Genomic DNA, 11,009 nt, shown 5'->3' on the forward strand with positions numbered 1-11,009 from the left:
GGGCCCCGGCGCCGCCATGCCGGGTGACGTCTCAGTCCTAGTTAGAATTTCCATCATACAGGGTTTTTGAACTGCTTTTAGTCTGACCCTTCACCTAGGACCTGTTTGCCTTGGGTGACCCTGCTGGGGGCATTAAGCCCCCCCGACGCTCCTAGGATCATTCGGGTGCTCAAACTCCCCGACCACGATAAGATAACAGAGAAGGTATCTCTTCACAGAGAGGCCCAGCTTCCCACCATCCACAAGGACACCGCTCTGCTTCCTCCCACTGACCTTTAAGAGCATAGCACTCAGTTACACAGCGTCCGGGCATCCCAAACAAACAAACAAACAAACAAACAAACAGGGATTTAAGGAATGAACTCACCAGTAGAGAAGACCCAGAAAAACGAGGAAGATGCTGAGCGTCACGGACCATCCACCAGTCTCAATGTGAAAAACATTCAGGAGGTCAAGTACGGCCTCCATGATGTTTAAACTCCTCTCAGTTGTCTGCTGCAGACATTAAATGAACTCCCCGGGCCCTGCGGGGGAAAAGGAGAACAGAAAATGTTAGGTCATTATAAAAGCTGCTGAATGTGTGTTTATGACAGACAACTGTGCTGCAAACACATAAAAAAAAAAAAAGAAAAACGTCAACAGTATCCTGTCTTTCTTTCAATGAATCTTTATTTGTATAGCATCAATTCATAACAGGTGTTATTTCTCGACACTTTACAAAAAGCAGGTGGAGGACCTTACTCTTTGTTAACATTACAAAAGGCCTCCAGGCCAATTAGTTCTGAAAGATTCATTTGAGAAAAACAGTCGAGGCTAGTATCAGAATTAGGAACCGTTTCTGCTGTATATAAATATATATATATATATATATATATACACAAACAAACAAACAAAATATATATATATATATATATATATATATATATATATATATATATATATACACAAACAAACAAACAATATATATATATATATATATATATATATATATATACATATATATATATATAAATATATATATATGACTTTCTGTCAGCCTGGCTTCAGTGCTGAAGAGGTATCTTATCTAGGATCTTTGAATTCACACTGCAGCACTAGATCACGTAAAAATATGACCTACTTTAAAAAGGAAAATCAAGCAGTGATGACTTTCGACAGATAAATAAAATCATGTTGAACTCTCTCTTGGCTCCTGTGGGTCAGTCAACGCGCCGTATGCTGCAGCTCGGTCTGACGGAAAGAGCCGACATTCTCCGAACGCTCACGGACTCTGGTCTCCTAGCAACCAGAGTGTTTGTAACGTTACCTACGTGCGGGACAACTTTCAGCAGCTGTCCTGAAACAACATCGAGTAGGAGATAGTGACAGTGAACATGCTGAACCATGAGACACCGGCTGACCTGGCTGCGAAGGCTCGACTGCAGAAACGACGAGACGAAGAGAGCGAGAGACGAGGGAGGATCTTTAACCACACAGTGCGGACCATCGGGGTGAGAAGACTCAGAGCTTAAAGTTAAACTAACATTCAACTGCTGGATCAACTGCTTTAGCTTTTCAAATTCTGTTTACATGAAGTACCATGTAGAAATACTGACAAATATCCAGATCAGTCCCTAAGCAGGTTTGAATTATAATTGAAGGGGACATGATGAAAAAATTCACATTTACAGGTTGTTGTTTTTTTTTTTTTTTTTTTTTAAACCTTTATTTGTGTCTACCCACAAAATGGGAAATTAACACACCCAGTCGTTTGTTTGTGCTTTGCATAAGTCTTACAATACACAGAAAAATGCTCTGTTTTAGATTTCCCTCCTTGTGATGTCACAGTGGGATTCTGGTTTTAAAAAAAGGGGGGGGGGCAGTGTCCTCTTTAAAGTGATTCAGACATACTGTAAAACTTCTATTAATAGGCTTTTATAGCATTAGGATAAAGGACTCAGCTTCTTGTTTTCTCCAGGTTGACAAGGAGGTCCTGGAGCTGCAGATGAAAGAGAAGAAGAATCAAGAGGAGGCTGAAAAACAGAAACAGGATGCTCAAGGTCAGCTGCTTAAACTTTGTGACTCGGTGAGGATTCAAGTTCAAACTGATCGTAAAGTGAATTTAGTCATACGTCAGATTGATCTTCAATACATTTTAAAAGGTATGCTGTCATGACCCGGCTCAGGAGGTCACAACAGAACATGAGAGACACAAGGTCAAAGTGTAAATAATTATTTTATTAGCTGAATTAAATCAAATTATACCAAATTAGTTAAACTCTTCATTTCCAAACCAAACTGCAGGGTGCCTGTAGAGAGGAGCAGAGACCAAGATCACCAAGACAATCACTACACATGAAAACATGACCTGCTGTCACGATGCCCACTCATGATGTCTGATGTCTTCTCCACACAGATGCTGATTTGCTTCGTAGCAGCAAAGCAGCTTGCCTTCTCCAGAACAGACAAATGAAGGAGAGGCAGGCAGCGGAAAAGGCCCTCGTCAGTGACTGGCGTCAGCACCAGCAGCCTGAGAGAGAGCCAGACTGCAGGAACGCAGAGGTGCAGATGGTGATCCCGGGTCTGGTGGGCGAGGACCCGGACGGCGAGAGCAGACGGCAGAGGCAGAAGGAGCAGCTCAGAGGATGGTTCATGCAGCAGCAGAGCGAACGAGCGGCAGCACAACAGCAACAGAAGCTGGAAGGTAGATCACACACGGTGCACAATGTGTGTTTAGGGTTCAAGTCCCTGGAGAATCTAAAGAGTTATGGAGCAGCATGTAACTCTGACCCCTGCTGTTTAAAATGTGTACTGCAGTCTAAACTCTGGCTCTATGAATGAACTCGACTCGCATGTCTTCGGTCCTTCAGGAGAGCGCTACGACCTGAGCAGAGTCGAGATGGACGTCAGAGCTCTGCAGCTTCACAGCATCGACAGTGAGAGGAGGAAAGCTGCAGCTGCGGCCGTGACGGAGTTCAACCTGGCCAAGGTACGAGCGTCCACGTGCAAGCGAGCCCTGAGGTGCATTCATGTAGAGTCAGCAGCTCGTATAGTTTGAGGAGAAGTTGTCTCTGCCTTTTAAATTCAATTAAACTGCTTTTTTTTAAAGATTTATTTTATAGGAGAGATCAGAGAGTTAAAGATCAGGATGAGAGCGTGTGGGGAACGACGGGCAGTGAATCTTTCTCTTAAGAGTCGAGCGGTTTATGCTGCACGCCGCGTGTACAGCGGCTACAGTCCTCGTCACATCGGGCCGCGGGTTCGAATCCGGACCTCGGCTTGCTGCTCTGCACGTCCACACTCTGCTCCCTCCGTCTGATAAAAGTCCCAAAAGTTTTACATAGAAGTCTAAATCTAAAGTTTTTAAAACATGCAGTTTTAAGACTTTTGACAACCTTTATCTGTGCCGTCCTTTTTATTTAACTTCAGGCTCCAGGAGAGACGGAGAAGAGCAGAAGACACTTTTAAGCTCTTAACTTTGTGTGAAGTGATTTTGTGTATTTCTGTCTTCTCCTTATTGTGGCGTGTGGTTGGGCGAAGATTGAAGAGCAGCGGCGTCAGAAAGCAGATCTGAATAAGGAAGACCATCGAGCTTTCACCACGGACCACCTGCAGGGTGAAGACGCCCCAGACACCCCGAGAACCCTGGTCCTGCCGGGTCTCGGTCCCAGCAGGGACAGGAGGCTCCCTGCAGAGAGCCAGCAGCAGCTCGTCCACTTCCAGAAACTTCAAATGGAGGAGAAAAAGGTGAAACAGCCGAGACGACTGAAACAAGACGCTCAGGTTTTTTTAACCCTTGAAGAGCTGTGAGGTTTATGTGTGTGTGTGTGTGTGTGTGTGTGTGTGTGTGTGTGTGTGTGTGTGTGTGTTATCTGCAGAGGATTGAAATGGAAAGGAAAAAAGAAGAGGAGCAACACGAACGAGTGCGCCTGGACTCGGCTCGCTCAGCTCTGCTCATCGAGCGGCAGCAGGCGAGGATGAACAAGCAGCTGAGACGACAGCTGGACAGCAGCAACGTCCGATTGGCCGAAACTCAAAAACAACAGTCAGTATGTTTGAAATGTTTGAAATCAGTAAGAACATGAAGTCTGTGTCTCACTGTGTGTCTGAACTGGTGTCATTCAAAGGAAACCAGACATCGAGAGAGGACGCATCGACGACAGCTTCTTCTCCAACTTCAACACCTGCAGCAGATGATGGACGCACGCGGCACGCAGCACGCCGCACGCAGCACGCACGACCTTCTGCTTTACGTCTGCGACATGAGCGATGAGCAATGAAGACAAACACTGGATACAATCTGTTGATTTATTTTTCACATTTAAGTTTGGCAGCTGACATTTTAGTTTTCATCATTATTTAAATTCCTGTTTTAAAAACATGATTCATGAATTATTCTCTCCGATTCTAAAGGCTCAAATAAACCTGCTTTTTAACCTGGCGTACGCGTCGACAGCCGGCTGCATCGTGAGCGTAAACGTTCACACACTTACCTCTGTGCAACGTGTGTTACTGGAGGAAACCTCTAGAGGGCGCGCCACATTAATCAGACGACGTAAAACAGAATTCAGCAGGTTCGTCAGCGACGCTGTACGACTCTACGCTGCCCCTAGTGGTTACATGCATATTGCATCTCGTGTACGAGCTGTAAACAGGAAGTAGACTCAAGTGGTTTCTTGTGATGACATGAAATGTGAGCAAAGATCAACTCTGCACCTTTTAACACAACGAGGAGGCAAAAACCTGAAACATTTTAAATTCAAGAAAAAAAAGATGAAAAACTAAACAACGCTGTAAAACCTGAAAACACGCGTGAAAAAGCTCCACCACACTTTTACAAAGCACACACACACACACACACACACACACACACACAAAGCAATAAAAGAGAGATAACAATGCAGCCTGGCACTGTTACTACATGTTTGTACCTCTCGTCCTGATTCACAAAAACATAGCACCATTTATTTATTTATTTAAACGAGACCGAGACGCTGAGGGTTTAACGCCGTGCGTCTCTCGGCCTCGTGCTGTTTGGATCATTTTTATATTATTATTATTGTCAAACAGCAGCCACGAGGGACCAGAGGGAACGCTTCACCGTCTGCTGAGAGTCGGTGGTTTGATGCGCCAACAGTGTTTTTAAGGGAGCTCACTTTCCGGTGATTATGAAAACAACTCTTCTCTGATTGGTTCAGAAAAAAGATCTGTGCGTAAAGTGAAGTCATACGGGGGGGGGAAGGGGAGGGGCTTCCTTTCACCTCTCACTGGCTCGTTCCAGGGAGGAGGTGAAAAGGTAAAAACTGGACTCCCCCTCAGAACGTCTGCACGCAGAGACGGTGACCATCATGAGGTCAGCAGGATTTGTGAATTAGACCACGAGATGGAAAAGATCCGAGAGCTATGAGCTCAAACTGCATCTTATGGTCCAGAGCTCAGGCGTGTTTCCCGCTGCCCGATATAACCAATCAATACCATAAATCCCACTTTAAGGCGACTTGGACGTGAGGAGTTTTTTTTTTTACAGCAGCTATGACGCGTCAGAAGAGGAGAGACACTTCTCCCCTCTCATGTTTGTAATCACACAGAACCGGAGGATGGCACGGCGGCGTTTAAAGATGGCTGCCGCGTCCTCCTAACGAGTGTTTTCAGAGACAAACTTCTCCCATCTTCTCTGCCACAGAGCGAGCGCCTTCTCCTGCTGCGGCCGACTCAAAGAGCTGTACCTGAAACACACACACAGCGCGGCGGGTCAGCGAGCGTGCGAGCACACCTCGAGGTCATCTCACTCCTGCTGAGCCTCACCTGATCGAGTCCACGGCCAGCTGTTTGAGCGTGCCCACGTGTGAACTGTTGCCGCCGAATCCCACGAACGCCTCGTAGAAGTCGTGAGAGAGTCCGGAGGAGCCGAACATGGCGGGGTCGTCGGAGCTGATGACCACGGGATGACCTTCGGACATCAGAGCGGCTGCAGGATGGTTCCGAAGGTCTTTGACAAGTTTCAACACCTGAACGAGGAGAAGAGGAGAGACGTTACTCAACGCCGCCAAGGCCGGAGAGAACACGCAGGGAGGCTCCCGTCAGCAGGAAGCTGCTCGCCGTGAGGCGACTGCAGCACCTCGCAGAGGAAACATGAAGATCAAGAACGAAAAGCAGATCTTCACACTTTTAAATTAAAAATGTCGTGAGGAAAAGAGAGCGAGACAGCACGGTCTAAAAACGTCGGCAGCATTTGAGCATCGAGGGGTTTCCAGCATCAGTATCAGTGTCCGAAGTTGATTTCAAAATAAGAGCTCGCCCAATCTTTGGGAAAGCTCAGACTCTCGTGGTTTTAAAAACGTATTTAAATTGTTTGATTTTTCCTCGTATCATATCAAAGTTTAAAATCCTGGTATCGTGAACGGGCCTGTTATTTCATTTCCTGGTCCGTGTGACGGGATGACGTCGTACCTGGTTGGAGATGGGGCACACCTCCACAGCCACGCCTCTCTTCCTGGACATTTCTCTGGCCACCGGGTGGCGCAGCAGAGCAAACCCGTGCCCGATGCGGGAGGTGTTGAACAGAAGGGCGTCCAACAGGTTCTGGTCCACCTCTGTGCCCTCCAGGTCTACACGGGGCAGAGAAGAGTGGGTTATTATGGGATGTCTGAGAAACAAAGGGAGCGCCCTCGCAGCGCGCCCCGACCTCGCTCCCGGCTGCGCTCACCCGTCTCTCCAGCGTGGAAAAAGAAAGGCAGCCTCACTCCTCTGTCCGCCGGCATCGACAGCGCCTCTCTGAAGAACCACAGGGGTCTGCCGCTGTCCTCCCGGCCCACCTGAGCAGGTGCAGAGAACGCTCTTCAACATTTCATCAAAGACGTGTTGGACACTCAGAGCAGCAGAACACTTCCTCTCTCACCAGGTCGAAACCAGCCATGAAGTCGGGGAAGTCTTTCTGCAGCTTCATCGCCTCCTCCACCACTCCGACCATCACGGACAGATTCACTCCTCTGAAACGCAGCACGTGTTGACGTTAACCACGTCTCACGAAGGAGCCTCACGCCGTTTAAAGCGGTGTGTTTCATTTCTACCTTTGCAGGAAGACGAGCAGTAAAGCACGTCGGGCTAACTCACCTGCTGACCGTGAAGATGACCTTCGCTCCGAAGAAGTCCGGGTGCTCGTCTGTGAAGCGTCGGGTGACCTCCCGGTAGGTCTTCAGAGTGAACGCCGCGTCGTGGTAGCTCCCGTCCAGCTCGTAGATCTGAGAACAAACACGCACGTTTAAATCTGGTTTCACTCGGCGAGCGGCGAGTGAACTCTGTGACACGTGTCTCTACCTGCGGGAGCAACGCTCGCAGCTCCAGGTACATGACGTTGTCCGTGTAGAACTGCGTGAGGCCTTCGTAGTAGTAGTCTCTGAAGACGGGCGCGTACGTGACCAGACCCCACAGCGCCATGAAGGCCTGCTCAAAACGGTACCAGACCACATCCTGACTGGGGTACACGGACTCGGGATCCTGGAGGGTGAAGAGCGTCAGGTTGCCCGTGATGCTGAGAGTGCGAGAAGGTAAACGTGATCAGCGTAACTTTCAGATCCTTTCATCGCTACAATCTTCTAAACACACGAGATTATAGAATGCTAAGCTGAAGGTCGAGGGTTCGATTCCCAGCTCCTGCCGCCACATGTTCAATAGGCGAGACACTTAACCCCAAGTTGCTCCCGCTGCTTCGGCGGCGTGACGGACTCTTTACTCAAAAGCGCTTTGAACAGTCAGAAGACCACAAAAGAAATTCAGTAAGCTCCGCCCACCTGTCGTCCAGGTCGGTGCTGTTCGCCGTCTTGGCCCGGAGGTTTTCCAGCAGCATCCAGGCCGAGCAGCGCGGCAGAGCTTTGGGCCATCGGGACGAGAAGACGAATCTGATGGAGCCGTCGTCGGTGCAGCACATGTAGCAGTTTGGACGATAGGTCACGTTCTTCACCAGCCAATCAACGGAGACCATAGAGAGGTCATGGACATGGAGAGCGCCCCCTGGAGGACAGAATCAGGAAATGATTGACAGGATATTGATTTACTCTGAGTAATATCATGACTTCACGTGACTTCCATGTAATGATCGATGTTTTCTTCTGTGTTGTGCTGCATCTCATTGTTTCCATGTGCAGTTTGTAATGACAGATTTTGTGTTTTAAATCTGTCACCTGAAGTCTGATAATTTTATCTTTAAAAAAAATCCCACCTGTCTAAAAGCCACAGCACAAAATAAGCAGCTCAGAAATATACCTCATTTAAATTACCAATACACCCAACATGCATGTCAATAATCAATTTGCACAATGTGCATTTATTTTTCAGATATATTATTACTATATTAGGAAATACGTCTATAATAAAACTTTCTGATACGAGCAATTACAGATAAGCAAAAGTTTGATTTGATTTTTTTGTTTGTTTTTGTCAAGAAGTTTCTTTAAAGAGTTAAATGTTTGCAGCCATGGTTCAACACTTTCCAAAGACCTTTTGGCTCAGACCTTTTGGCATCCTCTGCAGCAGGCTGAAGATGGGGCTGCTGTCGATGAGGCGTCTGGCCTGGAAGAAGTGCAGCGATGGAGGGAAGTCTGCTCTCCTCATCTCCTCCTGCTTCATCTTAAAGAGCACAGCATCCAGACGCTGCTCGGCGTCAGTCAGACACACCTGTCCACCTGTCTGCATCGAGGCCTCCTGCCTCATCAGGGCCTCTCTGTGCCGGGGGTCCGGGACCGACAGGCCGCTCCTCAGGCAGCACGAGAGCAGACAGAGGACGGCCACGAGGGGGCGCTGTGGTGACCCTGTCATGGTTTGAGCTTCAGGCTGTCAGAGGGAATAAAAACAGAAATACACAAACACGTAAAGACGTTTCTGCTCGTGCAGCTTGGCTCGAGACGGATCGGAGACAAGCTTACTGATTGGCTGAGAGTGAAATCTTACCTGATCCAGTCAGAGACAGCAGGTCCAGCCTGGAGTCTCTTTAAAACGGGCTTAACAGCGAACTACAGACTGAACGGACTCTTCGGAGCCTCGAGGATCTCCTGTGTGTCAAACAGGGGGATTTTAAACCCAGGTCCCCGGAGCGCAGACTCAAACAAAGACCCGTTCACCATGAAGCTGCACAAAGGTTTGTTTACTAAATCTGACTGTGGGGGAAGTTTCCCCTCCGCGCAGCCTGTCAGGCAAACTGTTTATCAGCTGCGTTCTAACCCCGCCCCCTCACGCTCTGATTGGCCAATTCTTAAACCCCGTTAATAACTCGATTGGAGGAGAGTGTCAACGATCATCTGAGAGGAGACCCGAGTGATGCTGCGTTCACGTGCAGCTCGGGTAGTTCAGTGTGGTCACGTGATTTCATGTCTCTGTTAGATTTGAGCAGCAGAAACGAGGATTAAAAAGAAAAGCATGTTCACAATAACAAAACACATGTTGCTCCTCGTGTGATGACGATTCTGACGTCAGGTCCGGATGTCGGTTTTCTAGTTTTTGTTGTTCCGACTTGAGCAGGTGTTTATAAAACTCCTTTTTCCGATTTTTTTATACAACCCTTGAATGCAGAATAATATTTATTAAACAATAGACTGTAAACTACCAGACCAGTTATCTAATTCAGTCTGCACGGGGACTTGAACCAGCGACCCTTCAGGTTCCAACCCGAGTCCTTTCAGACTGAGGAACCGGGTTTATAGTCAGACTCACCTGAATGACTGAAGATAATTCAGTCTGACTGTTTGGACCTTTAAAGAGCATATTGCAGGTTAAAAAAAAGTTGAGATTAACACTTCATGTTGTCAGATAAGGGCTGTAGAATAAGTACATCAATGTTCAGTATATTCTTCAACACATAAGTGCTCTAATCTAATTTAGAGGAGAAAGTGGCTGTTTTTAGCATAGCTGTTTAGAACTCGCTTTTTTTCCAACAACGCGTCATATGACGTAACGGAGTCGTGTTCTGTTACTCTGCTTTGATCGGCTTTATGCGTATGTGTATGCATGAATGAAGCCTTTATTGCCCCTGGGGGAACTTGTCTTGCACCGAGAGCATCAAACACTTTACAAACAAACATTTAGAAGCAACACAAAAGAATTAAAGCACAAAAAAACAGGCTAAAACATGATTAAAGAGGTGTAATGATACGGGGTAGTGAGTGAGAACAGACAGGACGCCTCCCTGCTATAGTTTGTAACTTGCGCGGCGCACATTCGGGTGCATAGTGTAAGTGGTTGATTATTCATAGTGTGTTTTGGTGAATTATTCCCACAACCTCAGAAACCATCAAACAGACACGTTGAATATTTCAGCATCAGACACAAAAGCGTTTCCTTATTAATTTAAATCTCTGGGTGTTTAACATCAAATATTATATACACAGCGTTTAATGATTTGATCTGCTGGAATCCTCTGTTATATTCTCTAGTTTGCGCGTAATAGACACCGGACAGTCTGTATTAATATATGTAGTCACACGATTTATTATAAATCCAACTCTGTTACAAGAGAGTGTGTGCGTGTCTGTGTGTGTGTGTGTGTGTGTGTGTGTGTGTGTGTGTGTGTGTGTGTGTGTGTGTGTGTGTGTGTGTGCGCAGTGGGGAAAGACGGAACGCGCGGTTTGGAAACAAACAGAAACACAAGCTTTACGTCTGTCGGTCCTTTATCCCATTAAAATGTTAAACTTTTTGTAGTAGCCTGATATATGTGCACGCATTAAACTGTGGAGTGTGTGCGCTGTTGTGCATGTTTGTGTGGATTACGTGCGCTGTGAACTCACGTCAGGAGAATCCTGCACCGTACACTGTATTTTCTATAACAACGTGAGCACCGGGCCGCATCAGGAATAAACAATAAAGACACAGTGCTGCATTTGCACAGGCCGTGTAATCGGGTTCTATGTCTGTCTGTCTGCCTCTCTCTCGCGCGCGCGCACAGCGCGGCACCGTAATACATTGTACAGATTTGCCGTTTTTACGAGGTGATCTCATACAATGTAAAGGTGAATGATCGGCACTTGCACCTTCTACAAATA

General features: G+C 47.0%; 2 protein-coding genes across 3 annotated transcripts; one reads left to right on the top strand and one right to left on the bottom strand.

Annotated features, from left to right (window-relative positions):
- The first annotated feature begins 1,256 nt into the window (after window positions 1-1,256).
- Window positions 1,257-4,415, top strand: ribc2 (RIB43A domain with coiled-coils 2). The gene is made up of 7 exons (XM_079346931.1): window positions 1,257-1,490; window positions 1,958-2,039; window positions 2,396-2,683; window positions 2,850-2,968; window positions 3,520-3,726; window positions 3,858-4,024; window positions 4,107-4,415. The coding sequence occupies exons 1-7, from the start codon at window positions 1,374-1,376 to the stop codon at window positions 4,174-4,176; spliced, it is 1,050 nt and encodes a 349-aa protein (XP_079203057.1). The 5' UTR covers window positions 1,257-1,373; the 3' UTR covers window positions 4,177-4,415.
- ada2a (adenosine deaminase 2a) lies at window positions 4,269-9,703 on the bottom strand. 2 transcript variants are annotated; one of them, XM_079346930.1, is made up of 10 exons: window positions 9,685-9,703; window positions 8,490-8,808; window positions 7,770-7,989; window positions 7,297-7,510; window positions 7,093-7,220; window positions 6,878-6,968; window positions 6,686-6,794; window positions 6,430-6,587; window positions 5,785-5,987; window positions 4,269-5,705 (listed from the first exon to the last, which is right to left on the bottom strand). In XM_079346930.1, the coding sequence occupies exons 2-10, from the start codon at window positions 8,791-8,793 to the stop codon at window positions 5,615-5,617; spliced, it is 1,518 nt and encodes a 505-aa protein (XP_079203056.1). In that variant the 5' UTR covers window positions 8,794-8,808; window positions 9,685-9,703; the 3' UTR covers window positions 4,269-5,614. The 2 variants fall into 2 exon arrangements, with proteins under 2 accessions (XP_079203056.1, XP_079203055.1); XM_079346929.1 differs by lacking the exon at window positions 9,685-9,703 and adding an exon at window positions 8,926-9,659.
- Between the last annotated feature and the right edge of the window lie 1,306 nt (window positions 9,704-11,009).

Source organism: Symphodus melops (genome assembly GCF_947650265.1).
Source record: "Symphodus melops genome assembly, chromosome: 6".
NCBI lineage: Eukaryota > Metazoa > Chordata > Actinopteri > Labriformes > Labridae > Symphodus > Symphodus melops.